The 17,797-nt window shown below is 45.6% G+C and overlaps 1 protein-coding gene across 1 annotated transcript in view; it reads left to right on the top strand.

The window, feature by feature from the left end:
• LOC147673689 (intelectin-1-like) overlaps positions 1-17,797 on the top strand; it is a 197,341-nt gene that overhangs the window by 12,772 nt on the left and 166,772 nt on the right. The window contains exon 2 of the mRNA XM_086946404.1: positions 4,012-4,139. Coding sequence (XP_086802530.1) covers positions 4,025-4,139 — 115 coding nt within the window. The 5' untranslated portion in view covers positions 4,012-4,024. The remainder of the gene's footprint in view (positions 1-4,011; positions 4,140-17,797) is intronic.

Raw genomic sequence — 17,797 nt, 5'->3', positions numbered from 1 at the left:
AAAATGACATACAGGTCTTCAAAAGCTGAACGGCAGCAAAGCCTTTAGAGATGAATAGAATATTTTTTTAATTCATACACTTTACCTTAACAAACTAATTTAGCTGCAGCTAATGCTAGCTATCGGAATATTAGGGCATATCTTTGATCGTTATGCACATACATGCAGCTATGGTTTGTAGGGATGGCAGGTAGGTCTAAATTCTGTTGGATGGTTAATATAGATCAAAATTTGAATGAGTGATATGGGCCAAAGATGCTGTTCTGAGAAACATTAAGAATGGAGACAGACAGCTTCTGTAATGCACATCTACTCCTAATAAAAACACAGACATTAATACACATAGGGGCTTATTTATGAGAGCCCTGTGCCACTTTTGCCCCACATAAAGTGGTACATGCATGACGCAGGGCTCTCATAATTATTAAGATTTACGAAGCCACGCAAAGCCACCCTAGGTGAGTAGCCTCATAAATCATGACTAAAGCTATACAGCACAGATTGCTGCATTACCTTACTCTGCGCCCTGGAGCCGTTCCATGGGTGTCACAGTGGATTTTTCACCGCATCACCCATGGAATTTGATGCTGCCCGAGATTTGCAAAGTGATGTAACCCTGGGGAAGCGTCAAATCCGTACGACTCCCATGGTGAGGCATAATGAGGAGAAATATATTTACTTTTCCAAATTTTTTTCTCGTTCCATGTGTGCTGCATTCTGCAACACACATAGAAAGAGAAAAACACCTCGCAGGATTGTTCTTGTGCAGGAAGGTGGCCAATACTGCACAAGAACAATACTGCCTGATGCAAGGGTGCCTACATTGCCGCTAGGATGCCAAAATAGTGCCAGCGCAGGCAGAATGGACAGGAACACACCATATTGATTAAATAGGGTGCATTCTGGTACTTTCATTTTGGCATAGAGCAGCGCAACAGCTGCCCTATGCCAAACTTCCATAAAAGGCCTCATTTATTATATTTCTCCTCGTTGTGCCTCACCTCGGGAGGTGTACAGATTTGATACTTCCCTGGATAAATCTTTATGAGAGCCCTGCATCATGCATGAACCCTTTTACGTTGTGCAAAAGTAATGGTGGATGAGCTCCCTTTGGCTGCTGAGGGTTGTCCCTATTGTTGTGATACGTAAGTCCCTCACAACCAGAAAGCTGAGACGTATTGGGCCGGCCCCATTTCTCAACTACTTTGCTCAGGGGCCTCCTGGTGTACCACTGCTTGGGGGATGAACAACACCTGGCTTCTGAGGGTTGTTGGGGGCCAAGAACCCCTATTAATGTGACAACTAAGTCCTCCACAGCTGGTTTGCTGAGACCTCATAAGAGGCCTTACCCCCTTTCTCAACCACTCTGCAAAGGGGCCTCCTGGCACACTATTGGTTGAGGATGAACTCCCTCCCCTTGGCTGCTGAGGATTGCCCGGCTGCTGGCAAGCACCCACCAAGTCTTGTTGAACTCTTCAAGCATGCAAAATGGCTTGTCGAGCACGCAAACGGAAAGAAAATATGCTCAGTTGTGGAGTGCAGAGTTTATTGGTAGCCCCTCATTCTCCACAGAACTGCAGAATTCTGTAAACTCCATGAGAAGAGTGGAATTTTACGCCTAGGCCTAGAAAAACCAAAGGTTACAGGGACATTATAGTTAGGAAATAGAATTTATTTAAGCTCAGAAAGTCACTAAAAAAACAAAGGTTACAGAGAACAATACAAGTACTCACACAACCATTCACTCATCCATAGAACTACTCAGACACCCACTCACTCAACGAGCCTGATCATACAGCCATTCATTCACCCATACAGAGACTCACACAGCCCCACTTCTTATAGCCTCACATATTACATCCCTCATGACATGGTCAGTGGCATCACTGGTGACATCTCAAATAATATCACTGATAAAATCATCCACAGAAGCACTCACACCCCTATACAACCTCTTATACACCCACTCACATACCCACAGACTCACACACCCATTCACAGAACAATACAAGTACTCGCACAACCATTCACTCATCCATAGAGCTACTCAGACACCCACTCACTCACAGAGCCTGATCATACAACAATTCATTCACCCATACAGAGACTCACACAGCCCCACACTCACCCATACAGCTACTGACACATCCAGTTTTTCACCTATACAGCTATTCACACACCCGCCTACTCATTGGTACAGCCTCTCAACAGAGCTACTCACTCAACCATACGACTCACACACTAATATGACCGATCAATCAAATAAAGAGTTATTCAATTTCTTAGAAGAATCATAAAAGCACATAAAAAATTACAGCGTAATTATCATTTCAAAAAATAATTGTAAAATTATGGGGTATGCAGTCTCAGAAATTGATTTTATATAACTAACATGACCAATTGATTACCCATTTACACATCCATGCAACTACTCACACAGCCACTCATTCACCTGTACAGCCAATCCCACTTACTCTTCCATACAGTCACTCACACCAACTCACTTAGCCAAACAGCCACTCAAACAGCCACTTACTCACTCACACAGCCATTTACACAACCAGTCACTCACTGATAAGCCATTCAGACACTCATTCACTCACCCAGTCACTCAATTACCCACTAATCCACCTATACAGCCACTCGGTCACCCACCAAAATAGCAACTGACACATCCAGTCACTCACAATACAGCCACTCACAAAGCCACTAAGGCATTCGCACAGCTACTCAGACACCCACGTATATACTCATACAGCCACTCACACACCTGTACAGTCACTCAGACACCCACTCACACATGGATACACAGAGACTCACATAAATGATGTTAAAAAAGGAATCAATCTTTAGTAGTACACATTGTATAAATATTTAACTTTTGTGGTACCTTACTATATACGTTTAACTCACAAAGGGCCAGATGTACGACCAGCAAAATTTTGCCTGGCAAATTGCGACTCATTTGCGAGTCGCTATTTGCGAGGTGCAATTTGCCATGTACAACAGTGTGTTTAACACCGTTTGCGATTCCCAATGGGGTTGCAAATTGCGAGGCTCATTATTATTAAGGAGCCTCTTGCAATGGGAATGACAGGCCCTCCCAGATATGGTGACCTGCTGGGCTCAGCAGAACACCATGTCTGGGACTGCTTTTAAATAAAGCAGTTTTTTTTTAAATGCAGCCCGTTTTCATTAAAGGAAAACAGGATGCATTTTTTAAAAAAATGAAACGTTTTCGTTTAATTTTTTAAGGGAAGGTAGTGGTCCCTGGGACCACTGCCTGCCCTTATCAAATATTTTTAGAGACAGTCACAAAGTGGAAAGCGACTGCATTACCATCCTTGAAGAGGGTGGAAATTTGCAAGTGTTTTGCGACTACAATTGTGGTCACTCAATTAATAAATAAATAAATAAATTCATACATTGATTTGCGGACGCAATTAGGAAGGGAAAGACCCTTCCTAATTGCGACTCGCAATTCCTAAATAGCGAGTCTCAAATAAATTGCGACTCGCTATTTAGGAATTGTACATGGCCCTGGGAGGCAAACCCTTTTGAGCATGCAATTTAGGGTTGTACATCTGGCCCAAAAACTTTTTTAAAAACCTCACAATCACTGGATGATGTCATCAGTGATGCCATTTGAGATACCATCAGTGATGTCATTTGAAATCCATCAGTGATGTCACTGACCATGTCATAAGTGATGTAATATGAGAGGTCATAAGCAGCGCATTGTGGGGCCTCAAGTTATATTTAGCTCACGTAACCATAACTGCTGAATTTAGTTTTGTAACTATAACGTTTCAGTAATCTTTAGTTTTTTCAGTAAATAAAGATATATATGGATATATGTATATACTGTTGTAAAAGTACAGCAATGCAAAACAAAGCACATTATATTTTATGTATTATAAAGTATGACATTCATGCAACCGTGATCTATCTTGTATTAGCAGTTTTAGCATTTTTGGTTTTGCCAATTGTGTCCTTTTTGATTCCCAACAGGAAAAGCTGCAAAATGAAGGTCTGTGTTTTGTTGTTGGTCCTGATTTCCATTTCTTGGAGCACACAGTCAAATGAAAAGAACTACCGCAGTTGCCTAGAGATAAAGCAAAAGGAAAGAAGCACAAAAGGTGAGTAGACTCTAGTTATGGGAGTTCTCCTTTATTAACACTCACTAGAGGCAAGGTATACTAACATTAGGAATACTGATTTCCTAATTGCGATTATCTCTGAATCACAATTAGGAAATCGGTATTCCTAATGTATGAAACTTTTTTGAGTTTCATTAGCGATTCCTAGAGGGTCACAAATAGACCCCCCTCATGCATATTAATGAGGTAGGTCACAATTTGCGACCCATTAGGAATTGCAGCCATCACAAAGATGGTGGCCTGCTGAGGGCAGCAGACCACTATGTCTGTGATTGCTTTTTAATAAATCATTCTTTTTTTTAGGTCTCTGCTGGCATTGGAGCGCACATGCGCTCCTCGCCTCAAGGCTAATAGTGAACAAGTCAGTTTGGAGAAGGGAACTCAAGCCCAACCCCTCATTTCCATTGGGTAGCGTCAGCGTTTATGGTAAACGCTGGCTTCCCATTGGAAAGGAGGGTTTTTCGTTGACTCCCTTTGGCTTTTTGTTGGACTGGCTCACCTGATTCACGGCTGTCGTGAAGACTTTTCTCATCTGCTTGTTAATTAACAAGCAGATAAGAAAATTCTTCACAACAGCTGTGAAGCAGGCACGGAGCTCAGAAGTGCACGGGGTCACGGGGAGGACAAGGCAATGGCAAGCGCTTGTTTTTTACTGTGGTGCCTTCCTTTAGGGTTCTGGGAGTAGCTATTTAATACAGCAAAGCACAACCCGCTCCGAAATGTTGCTCCAATATTTTACAAGGGATTTTTTGGCACAACACGTCGATGCCAAGCAGATTGGACGGCAGGTAAAAAATATATTCTGTCACGAAGACTCACGCCCCCCTTTTTATCTCCGCGCAGGTTAAATGATTGGTTCATGTCGGTGTGTTTCATTAGCTTTTCACCCAGACAACTTATGAAAAGGCCAATTATTCATGCACAATGAGCATGTTCATTGCATCTCTACCGGCTCTTTCACATTTTCACCATTTCTTCGCGTGGCGATCTGTGCAGTGTTTCCTCGCTGGTCCCTTGAATGTATTCCCCTGCCTTCCACTCGCCTCTTCTCTCCCTTCCTGAACTCGTTAAGATATGTGATTGCAAAATGATCTATTTGCCAAGCACTGACCTCTGCCTAGTTAAGCTCTCTTTTTCCTTCAGCATTAATTTAGATGAGGTGGATAATGTTCTCTGCTCATGTAAATATGTCATCTTCTCGGTCTAGCGAGACCGCTTGCACTATTGCTTTGAAAAATTAGGGGCCTGCGAGTAGTGTCACCGCATCGCATGGTACAGTTTTCCTCATTTTTTTTGCTGGCAATCATAACAGTGAGACGTGCTCTGCCAAAGAGCTGCCTGTTCTATTGAACTTTGACTTTTCTGGGCCTCGATCGATAAACAGTGGTGTGTCAGTATCTCCCAGGCAGTAAACTGCACCCCAATAAATAACAAATAAGAGGCTGCGAGCGGAGAAAGCTCATTGCGGCCTCTTTCACGCCAAGGATTATAGATTTATATTGACTCCGAAATAGATTCCAGTTCATGGCATTTGCGGCTGAGTCCAGTAAACAGCAGCTCGTCGGCTCCCCCACACATGTAAACAAATAGGACATAATAGGAAACTGTTGAAATGTCAGCTAATTGAACTCTGCTATCACGCGAACAGTAACAGAGACCATATTGCACAAGGGCAACAATGCACAACGCTGCAAAGGCAAGGTTGCGTATGTGTCTCCATCTGTGTGTGTGTATGTGTGTGTGAATGTGTGCATGCCTGTGTGCGTTTGCCTGTGTATATGAATGCATCTGTGTGTGTGCGTGCGTGCGTGTCCAGGGCAATGTAATCCTTCACTTCTGTCAACATGAACATAAAAATGAATTTTATGTGTGAATCACATTTGTCGTTATCAGATTGAAATGACTGCTGGTGTGGTCAGGCCTTGCCTCAACATGGGGTTCTGATTAGGTAAATGAAGTGCTTGAAATGGAAAAATAGAAGTGCAGGTACTCTATTCCAGAGTACCAGTTTGTTTCTGGGAAGTGCCGGTACTCTCCAATCAAAAGTATAGCATTTCTCTTGAGAAGTGCTGGTGCTTTCCCTCTCAGAATAAAAAAGTGCCGGTACTCGTACCGGAGGGTACCGACCCGTTTAAAGCACTGGGTAAATGACGTAGTCCTTGGCAGAGCACGGTGACATTATTACAGGCACCTTGATGTGATTGTTTGCCTGTGTGTGTGTGTACGCACATCTGTGTGTGCGCATCTGTGTGTGTGCATCTGTGTGTGCGCGTATGTGTCTGCATCTGTGTGTGTGCGTGCCTGTGCGAGTGTGTGCATCTGTGTATGTTTGCCTGTGTATGTGAATGCATCTGTGTGTGTGTGTGTGTGCCTGCAGGTGCGTGCGTGTCCAGGGCAATGCAATCCGTCACTTCTGTCAACATTAACATAACAAGCATTGAAAATGCAATAGGTCTCGCCTTTCATTAAGTTAAAGCCATTTGCTTTGCTATACAATACCATTAGCAAAGCAAATGGCTTTAACTTAATCAAAGGCACGACCTATTGCATTTTCAATGCTTGTTTTATATGTAGCCTGTTTCCCTTAAAGGAAAATAGGATGCATTTAAAAAGAAAAATTTAACTTTGCGGTTTAATTTTTTAAGAGTAGACGGTTGCCCATTGCACCACTGCCTGCTTAAAAAAAATATTTATTTTTTATTCTTAAGGAGGAAGGTGTTCCGTCAAGGAATAAGTAAAATATGAATGTTTTGCAACCATAATTTAGTCATAAAACATTTATACATCTTATTCAGATTTGGTATGTGGAAGCAATGCCCTAAACACGCCCCTTCCAAATACCAAATCGTAAACACAAATTGCGATTAAGTAACGTGTTACTGAATTGCATTTTGCATTTTGTGTATTGGCCCGACCAGCCGTTTATGACCACAAAAATACTTTGTACATTTTACCCATAGTCTTTTCTGTCTTGATCATAGATACTAGACAACTGCAGTCCGACACCAACATTCTCATTTACTCCAACCTTGCTATTGCTGTCATTAAGTTTTATAAAGTCAAGCTTAGTGTGTGAGGGAACTGTGTATAATAGGCTATTTTTATTTTTGATTAATGTGGGAATATCTCTGATTCATGAGATGCAAATCCATGATGAGATATCATCAATGTCATGGGGGGCATTACTGGTTACATTACATATCACTGGAACATTAACTTTATAACTGACATCTCTGTTGCAACAGTATTTGTTCTTTGCAGGCATTGCCTGTAATGACATTTTAAATGTGATTTCGCTCAACTGTCTAATCTGTCTTCACAGAGATAACACAAGCGATTTGGAGTGGTGGAGAGCCAGATAAGTAAACGTTAGAGTAGGATTGGTGTACCCCTGCGTTCCTTCGGCAGCCACTATCCGTACCAACCCCGTCTCGCTTTAAATAAATGTTTGTTTTTTCAATTTTCAGTGCTTTAAGTGGGCCGGTACTCACCGGTACTGAGTACCGTCACTTCTATATTTTTGGCGCTTGAGTACCGGAACCTCTCTTTGTCCAAAGGGAGTACCGGTACTCATGGGAATGTAAACCAAGCTCCGTAAAATTGCCATTTACAAAAAAAAGACCAACACAGCTGACAATAAGTGGGTCCGTGTTCGTGAAGCACTCTGATCGAGTGCTAATCTACCCCCCACAGTGTGCTAATTAAGCGGCCGCCAGTAGGTATTCATTCAGAGCCAGGGAGCTGGCAGGAAGGTTGGGAGGGGCGGACACACACTGCGATTACTGACACAGCCTGAGACTCTCTGTCTGCTCTGACCAGAGTCAGACTGGGACAGAAGTTAGGCACAGGCACCAAAATGAAAGTGCAATCATCATTGTGGTAACTGAACATGTTACAGCGCTCACTGCTTAGCTTTCTGTTCCCTGTTGTAACTGAATGCAGTGTACCTGACCCCCGGGCATCAGCCCTTCACCAGGCCTAGTCGGTAGGGTGACCAACTGGCATTGGTGCAAATTCAGGACGGTGAGTGTAAAAATTCAGGACAAAGGGTCAAAATTCAGGACACAAATTCAGGACAGGAGGTCAAAATTCAGTACAAAACTTCAGGACAATTGGATAAGTTTTACAGACACATCAGAGGCCGCGCAATAGTATATAAGTAAGCCCAGCCATATCCAAACATATGCAACCATTTGCAAACCTATCCATCATGTATCCTTCCATCTATCCTTTCACTCATCCATCCCTTCATCCATCCTTTATCCATCCATCCACCTTTTCACCCTAGCCATCTGTACACTCATTCATCCACTCTTCTACCCATCCATCCATCCATCCATTCGCTCATCCATCCAGCCATTTACCCTTTCACCCATCCAGCCATCCTTTCTCTTACTCATCCATCCACCCAGTCACTCATCCACCCTTTCAGTTATCCACCATCCTCCCTTTCTCTCTCCATCGTCCCTTTCACTTAGCAATCCTTCCTTCCATCCATCCATCCACCCATCCATCTACTCATCCATCTACTCATCCACTCATGAATCCATCCATTGACCCTATCACTCATCCATCCTTTCTCTCATCCATTTATCCTTTTACTCCTTCACTCATCTATTCATCCTTTTGTCCATCTACCCTCCCTTTCACTCACTCATCCATCCTTACATCCACCCTTTCACTCATCTGTCCATCCATTCACCCTTGCACTTATCAATTCATCAATCCATCCATCATTTCCCTCATCCATCCACCCACCCACTCACTCACTCATCCACCTTTTCACTCATCCATCCTTTCACTCATCCATCCACCCTTTTACCCACCCAACTACCCTTCCACCCATACATCCAGCTATTTACCTTTTCTCCCTTCCATCCTTCCACCTCTCATTTATCAATCCATCCATCCTCTTTTAGTATCCATCTATTCAATCTTTCATTCATCCATGCACCCTTTCACTAATTCATCCAGCCATCCACCCATTCCTTCACTTACTCACTCGCCCACCTTTTCATATTAATTTTGAGCTGAGCCTTTTTAATGCAGAAGCCATTCCTGGACTGGGACAGAAGCCACCCAGAGCAGAGACAGGATCCACCACAGGTGGGGGGTAGGGGGAGGGACAGGAGCCATCACTGGGGGGAGGGGGGTGGGAAGGAGGGGGACCAGGATCCACCAGGGTGGGCACAGGGGTGGGCATGCGGTATCCTAGTATCATCTTGGTCTCTTCCAGGGTGGGGTAGGGCTCCTCACCCCTCCTGGACAAGACAATGAGAAGTCAGTCTCTCTTTCCAAAATGTTACTTTTCCCAGCCCCCACTGTGATGTACAGCAGTTAAAAGAGAACTGATTTAACTGATTGTCCTCCTTACTTTGTTAATCAGTGTGGGTGCGACTGTGCCATTTCTTTATTTTATTACATTAAAGACTGCATGTGTGAAGAATCGAAGTTTGTTTACAATTTAGTGACAGTAATTAAGCTCTGTGCTGTGATGAGAACCACGTGCTGCCTCGGTGTAATCCAGACCGGTTGTAGGATGTTTGGGGCCCTGGGCAGAAAGGGAATGTCTCATACAAGTTGCAGAGACATGACTCATGCAGGGCAGTTTGTATCTGAATAGATGCCCCTGCTCCTGAAGCTGCAGCCCCTTCCTCTTGGTCACCTTCAAGCACCTCTTAACAGCTCGTCAAGGGCTGGAGGTGTGAGGGGTGGGGGCTGCAGCTTCAAGAGCAGGGGCATCTATTCAGATTCAAACAGCCCTGAATGCGTCATGTCAAGTCAAGAAGGGAGGTGAGTGGAAGCTGTGCCGGCTTTTGGGATGTGCGACCGTGCCCGGTTAAAATTATGGACAAATGGCGTCCGTTTAAAGAATCCTTCACGGACAACAGACAGACGGCCAAAATTACGGACTGTCCGTGAAATTTACGGACGGTTGGTCACCCTACTCGTCGGGCTCGTGACGGGGTGCAGTGGTGGTGGGGGGAGGAACCTGCACCAGGCAGACCTCTTCCACTAAGAGCATCTGCATCCTGAGATAAAGGCATGGTTCTCCCCTTCTGTGCTGACTTTTATTCCAGTCCTTTTGATTGTATTCACATTTATGTTCCACATGGAGTTATCCAGATGCTTCAAAGACATTTCAACTCCTTTACTTTATTTGCTATTTTCGAAGTTCATTATTGCCACATTTGTCCTCTTGGAGAAAAGGTTACATGTATATTAATTGTTTTTCCGTGGTATATTTGATGCACCGCGGGCCTCGGGCTCCGAGCACTGAGCAGAGAACAGTGTTATTGCAGATATTGTTTGTTCACTACACATGAAGCTGCAGTTTTTTGTTGAGCTCACGTCAGACAAATGTTCCTGGCAGCCCCGGACTGGCGCTTCCGGGCACCGGGCAATCCCCCGGTCGGCTGGAGGGTTTTGGGGGCCGGTTTTTCCGAAAAGGGGGCCGGTTTTGTGTCTGGGGGTCGGTTTTGCCCCCGCGGTGGCACAGCGTGTGGTCACACAGGCTTTGTTGAAATCGGCAGGGCCGGCCGGCAGCCCGGCACGCACTCGCGTATAATTTGCATTGCAGGCAGCAGGCCTGCACGAAAACGCCCCCCCCCGCCCGCCACCCCCCCCGCACTCAGTAACAAAGTCGGTAACCGTTTTACTTAGCCGCCTAGTAGTAGTAACCAGGATAAACAAATACAGAATAGAGGAGGAGGGGGGAGGTGCCTGTGCGCAGCGCGCAGAATTATGCCTGCCCCCTCCCTCCTCTGCCGCGTCTGCGTGCGGCGCGCCTCACTAGGGTGCGGATGGTGTAATTTCTCCTCCTCCCGCATGCGCATTGGCAATTTAGTGCGCGTGACTGACGAGAGGAGCGAGCAGCCTGCAGCCAGTCGGTGCGCACACGTCCCGCCAGGCCCTTAAATTAATTTTATTCTAGTGGCCTGCTGGCTACTAGCCCGGCGCCGCCTAGGCCTAGCCTGACCCCCCTGTGTCACCCACCGTCCGACCGTGACCTCACTGACCGTCCGACGGGTGCCGGCGCCGCCTGAGTGAGGTGAGTGACGACGATGATCAATGATCATGACGCTTTGACGCAGTTTTAATTTCTGCCCGCCCAGCGCAGCCACCCGAGAATGTAAAGAAGCATGCAGCTTGCTTCTCCAATCTCCAGCGCTAACTTAAACTTGACCAGGCAGGCCCTGGTGGCTGGTGGCAGTGGACGACGGAGGTGGACAGGACAGAGACACAGGACTTGTTGTTTGTTGCATGCAGGCCTGGTTGCATGGTATGGATGGTGAGCCAACTAGTCGTCCGGGGTCGGGTCGTCTCTTCCGACAGTGCACCTAGTGTCAGCCCCGTCATTTCAGCTCTGCGCACGCCTGCCCCTGCGCAATAGTGTCGAACGGGCCTACCACGGCCTAGGCAGCCCCTACGTGACACTTACTAGCTAGGCCCAGCCAGCAAGGAGTCAGCGTCTGGACGTGCGATTCATATTGAGGGGAGACTCGACTTAGAACAAACAGTGATTCGAAGTGGCTGGAGTTCAGGCTTCTTGTGTCGATGAACGTGTGTGTGCGCGTGTGGATGGATGTGTGTGTGGCCTCTTCGTGAAGTGGGCTGTCTGGAAAGGGTGCTTTCAAACGTGTCACTAATGTTTGGCTCTTGTGGTTGTCTTACGTGAGCAGCAGTGGCAATACGGGGCAGTTGGTGTCATTAAAAGGGCAGTTCTTGGCTGCCTTCCATAGGGGGTTGAGGTGCCGCAGTGAACCCCAAATCACCACACATCCGTGGGGAGGTGAAGGGTTCTCCCAGACCGAGCATAGACAGGCCGCGTTGCCTTACAGAAACAAAGGCCCTCGGTGCCTATCTATGTGCAGTCTCCTGTGTCAGCCCCTCCTCAGCTCTATGCTTGGGGGCCTGCAGCGATGCAAGAGTTAATTCACTTTCCTCTTGCTCGGCTCTTTCTCACGCAGAGGCAGGCTCCGGACACGATGCCGGCCGTGGGTGTGCATGAGGGGGGCAGTGCCTGGCTGCAGGGCCGGCACTTCGAGTCACGAGCGAAGGCACTGGAGAGGACTCGGCTCAGTGGGCACACCGCAATACATCTAACATTGTGACCAAATTGTCTCAGTTCTAATGTTAAAGGGGCAGGCTTTTGGGGGCTTTAAGCTTAATCCTGTTTGATTGAAATGTGAAGAGAGGATGAACATGGTTGATTCAAGTGAGGTGGAGGGACATCAATTTAAATAAAAGCAGCGTTTTGATGTGAAGGGGGTGTGTGTCAGAGAATGCCATGCGGGGGACTATGTTTTTGTGAAAAGGCCAGGATGGGCACCCAAAATGGAAATCTGATTATTGCGGTCCTAAGCGAATTGTTTGTGTAAAGAAAAATGCAGTTATTCTGTGTGATGGAAGTGTTTGGAGTATGTCCAGACTGGCTAGGTGTGACGGTAGAGTTCAATGTGACCTCTATCTCAATTCAGCTGTAAAAAGGAGTGAGGAGACTGCTGGAGATGGGCGTCAGTCTCCGTCCAAAGAAAGCACCTACTATTTTATGGACTATGATTTGGGGTTCAAACAGTTTGTTGGACATGGAGCTGTAAACGCTTTTGTAATTCTTACCCTTATTAGTTACCGCTGACATCTTATAAGGATTTTACAAGTGTTTAGAAATTCATTGTTTTAGTGATTTGTGGTTTCATGTTTTTACGGAACTATTATTTTTGTTGCTTTTGTTTGCATAATAACCTGTCCTTGGGAATCTTTTCCTTGGAAGGTATTTTCTTAATTTTATAGAGGGGAAGATGTGCAGTGGCTTGTCCTTGAAATATCACTGGTTGCGAGGCTCAAGGGGCACCTCGTCACTGGATTGAATGTCATGGGCAGAGTGGGCACAGCTGTTGTAGGAGGACGAAGCATAAAGACGGTCTCTCTGTTGGTGGAAGAAAGACCTTAAAGCATCTTCACTGCCCAGCGTTTATCTAAACATAATCCATTCTTATTTTCAACCCTCACTCACTCTAGTAGTGAAATGCTTCCTCATCAGGTTCCCCCGACTCCTAAACGTCAGTAAGCTTGATTGTATTCCAGGGAGCTCTTTTAATATGAATAGTTTGGCGAGCTAACGTTAAAAATACCTCTTCCACTCCTAACATTTCCCTTTATTAGCAGGGTGGGTGGTAAAAATTAAAATAAATTATGTTAAAGGCCAATTGGGATTTAATGGTCCTATGCTCCTGTCTACTCTACTGGCTCAGCCGAGTCAATAATTCGGGCAGGATTGCTGTGTCAATACTCCCTTGTTTACGTATTTCTTAAAACAAGAGCCGGGTACAAGCGGACCTCAGTAGGTATATGGATGGTTAGGAACACTTAAAGAAAAGTGTGATTACAGAGCCAGCCTTCCTCCACTCCGCATGGGACTTGTAAGAGCACCCCCCTGGGTACCTCTAATTGGGCAAGTATTCTCTGTATGCCTAATAATGTTTCAGTGCATTCCTGATTTAATGTTTAAAGATGGGGAAGTATTAGCAAAGCAATCCCGCTCTGACAAATGCCTTGGACTGTGTTTGGCCAGTAGAGTAGGCAGAAACCTGTTGGCACTATAAGGGTCGCGTGATATGTGGGGGTGGTGTTAGGGTGTGGTTCTGGAAAGTATGAGTAATGTGCACTGTGTGAATTAATGTTGGAGAATAAAGACATGTTCAGCCGCAGCTCTCGTGTGTTGCGTAGTATAGTCGCGTGCTCCAGGGCCAGGGTCTACAGATCTGACCTTTCTGGTCCAATCAAATTGAGCCTTAGCAGAGAAATACAATGGGGATGGGGCGGCAGCATTCCTTATATCTTGAATAATTACATGGAGTATGAATCAGCTGAAGCACTGTCAGACCGCCCTCTGGCCACACATGTTCAAAAAGGGATGTGCTGCTGTGGAAAGTAGGAGCTGAGTTGTAAAGGTGCAGCAGTGACTGGCAAGTGCCACTCTTCTGAGTCCAGCGCTACCAGCTGTGCTTCTCAAAGTAGGTGAGGCTCACAAAAGTAAGGGGAAGAACCAGAGACCCCCGCCCCCTCCGGTTGAGTTTATAGTTAAACTTCATCATAGGTGGTCTTTGTTTTCTTTCATATTTAGGTTAATGTGCAGCATGGTGGGTGGCCCATTCCTTACCTGTTTTTCCCGCACTATTCCGCAGTACACAAATGCTTATCTGGTTCACTTTAATGATGGCCACCACATTTGCTTGCCCTTAAGTGCCATATTGAAATCCACCATAGGAAAATACTGTTGTGCAGCTATGTTATTGTGTGGGATAAGTTACTGTAGGGCCCAAATTTAGGACATTGAATGCTGTACAAACACTTTTGAGTGGAGTAGCACTAATTTTAGCAAACACACGACATGCTGCATTATTTGCCTGCCAGGCAAATAAAAAGCTTTGCATTTAAGGCTATGTTCAGCCCTCTATTTTCCAAGCGATACACACTTAATTTTAAAAGGTATTAACAGATGCAGCAAGCATCCGATAACAAATGAATTTCAAAAGCACGTCTCCAGCAATATTCTTATTTCACATATTTTATTTAGGGGATCCCAAAATAATGTTTTACTTCAACACAATCATATAATTAAAAGGGTCATTTGAAATTTCTCTCAGATGCAATTGTTCTAGAGCTATATCATGGTTGCGTTGTAGTCATTGGTTGTATTTCTCTTTTCATAACCAAGCTTATTGATTTGAAAATACACCATGGCATCCCTCCTTAACCTTAGACCTTTTTTCTTTGGGTTTTTTCCCCCACCACCTGCCCCGACTGTAGTGAAATGTGCAGTCCCCCCCCAACCACCCCAGAATCAGTGACTGTTTAGAATACCCGAGTAGTCCCACCATCGTCCCAATATTTTATCATGTTTCCGCAAGCATCCCCTGGCTCTGTAAATGGACTTGCATCAGGAGAGACCCAAATCGTTCAAAATGCCCACCAACGCCACCTTCAGGGTTCGCTCCATGGGTTTCTCCAAGACCTCTATCATTATCGCTTATTTGTTTCCAGTATTTTTTTTAAGGAGAATGTCCAAACTGTGTGGAAGAACTCTGACTCTGGGAAGGAGCACCGGCGAAAGTTAGATGTGTGTAATTTGCTAGTTCTTGCGTAGCTGCACGGGTGTGAGATAGTTAATGTGTAGATAGTAAAGTTGGATCAGCCTCAGGTGAGCTAGAATGGCTAGGATACGAGGGGCCATATGGGCGTCTCTAGCTTGCCTCCTCAAGGGTACTGACTCAGAATTTCGAATTTTCTTTATGAGAGTCAAATGCAGTGGCGGAATGAGTGTTATGTAGATTTGAGAGATCTACCCCCCCCCCCCTCCCCCCTTGTCCCCAGTTGTGTCTTGCAGGAGCCTGGCCTCAAGGGGTTAAGCTGGATAGTGTGTGTCTTACTTTTAGGTATTTATGGACTTGAGTAGAGTAAACTAGAGAATGGGGCTCCTGAAAGGATTTCATGTCTGATCTCCCGCCAATATTCCCTGTTTTATCCCATTTGGCAACACCTTCTTATTGTGAAACTTGGTTTAGCCAATGCTGCATCCAGAGTGGGGTTTGTGTAAGTTTCTTCTTCCATCCCTCATCCTGCACGACACGCATTGACCACCAGCCTGGTGGGTTTTGGAAGCTACTGGGGAAGTGGACCCCCCGGACAGTACACGTAGAACATTGTCTAATCCTAAATTAGGCAGATCTAGTCTATATGCCGGGTCTCCCCTGCTGCCTGTGAGCCTGTCGTTGATTACTAGAAGTTGGGAAGGACATATGTCTGCCATACCTATGCCACTATTGTATGGCTGTTGAGAGAACTTGTTGAGCGCTATGTGGGTGGGCCTTTCTGCTCATCTGAAGGATCAGATTTGGAAAGTGAGAGTATGGAACCACCCTGTGGGAATTTCCAATGGATCATTTTGAAGAATATAGAGAAAGCAGGGAGGATCATAATTTTTTACTATTCCACTTTGCCTAGGAAATGTAGGGGGAGCAATTTCCAGTTCTGGAAATCCAGTTCCATACAGGCCTTCATGGGGGTTATAGTAAGAGACTAAGTAAGCTCTGGAAGCACAGCTATATGGGTACCTAAGTATTTAAAACTAAGCAGTTGGATGGGATTCGAAACTTGCCACGCACTCGCATACAAACTCCATGAGAAAGGAACTAGAGGAGATTTGGCCCAGTTGGTGTGGAGACCTGAAGGTACCTCGTTTAGCGACAGGAGCAGCAGTATCCAGGGGGCTGTTACATGGGCTGTTACATGGGGGTTCTGGATGTAGGGTAGTACATCATCTGTGTATAGTGAGAATCTGTTTCATTTGTCTGTGCTCCAGTGCCACTCATGCAGCTGAGAATCGCAGCACATGAGTCGGACATGGGGTTCAATCGCTAATGTGAAGAGGAGTGATGGAGGACTGCCCTGTCTAGTGCCCTGGTGGATTGTAAAGGAGTCTGAGAGTGTTCCATACTTGTGCTTCTGGTGAGGAATACAAGAGGCTGACCTATCTACGGAATCTAGGACCACACCCAATGTGTTACAGCACTGCCCCCAAGAAGAATCACTTGATAGAGACTTGGGGGGGTTGAAGCTCCCCCTGGTCGTTGCTCACAGCGCTTGCTCCCTAAACACCATGTGGGGGTTGGTCTCCCTTTTACTTTGTTCTCTCAGATTCACTACTTGTGTCTATTTTTGGTGCTCTCTGAAAGAATGCCTATGAATACATATGACTGGGTGGGTAACCTGATGTTCTTTAAGGTCATCATCTACTGTTTACTGTGCTTTGAAAGTTGATACAATTTGAATATGTAATGAAAAATATGCTGTAAAATTCACCATTTTGGTCTGTCGTTTTTCAAAATTTTCTGGGGGGGGAGAACCCCCCCAAACCCCCCTAGTGGCCGTCGGGCTGCGCTCGCTCGCTACGCACTGGACGGGGGCTGGTCTGCTACGCGCCGGACGGGGGCTGGTCTTGCAAAATTTGCCAGGGCTGCTTTCAGTTCCCAGTCCGGCAGGCATTTCCTCGGATGAGGGCTTGTTCGTGTTTCGAGGTCACAGATGTGCCTTATTAAAGGGACAGACGCCGCCCTTCAGCCTTGTTCCCTGGGGGTTAACTTAATCAGAGCCTTCGCTCTGCCCTCACTTCGTTGACAGCACAGCACTGGATGCTCACACTGCTGGGGGTGCATTTAATCAGGACTCTCCTTAGCTTTGGTTCGAGAGTTTAGTGCAAGAGGCTTCCACATGCAGAATATTCTGGTGCCCTCCAGAACACCAGGCAGCAGCAGATTAAAAGCAAGTGTGAATAATTATGAAACTGTATTAGTAGGCAGCTGGGATCATGTGTGTAGGTAAGGCCTCTTACATCCAGTTTGGTACAGTCTGGTGCCAAAGTGCCCTTTCATTTCTGGTGCTCTGCAGCAGTTTAAAGACCTTCTTAGAATTTCTTGTTGCTCAAATGGGTGTAATTTCTGAAATTTATAGGTTTCCCAAGTCTTTACTGCTTGATTTTGCCTGTGAGAAAGTGTCACTCATAGTTGTTAAATGTCACTCATATTTACACAGAAATTATGAAAATGTCAAACATAAGCAATCTGAAACCTTTGCAG

The sequence above is a fragment of the Lissotriton vulgaris genome, chromosome 12 (genome assembly GCF_964263255.1).
Source record: "Lissotriton vulgaris chromosome 12, aLisVul1.2, whole genome shotgun sequence".
Lineage (NCBI taxonomy): Eukaryota > Metazoa > Chordata > Amphibia > Caudata > Salamandridae > Lissotriton > Lissotriton vulgaris.
This window is presented reverse-complemented; position numbering and strand designations above follow the sequence as displayed.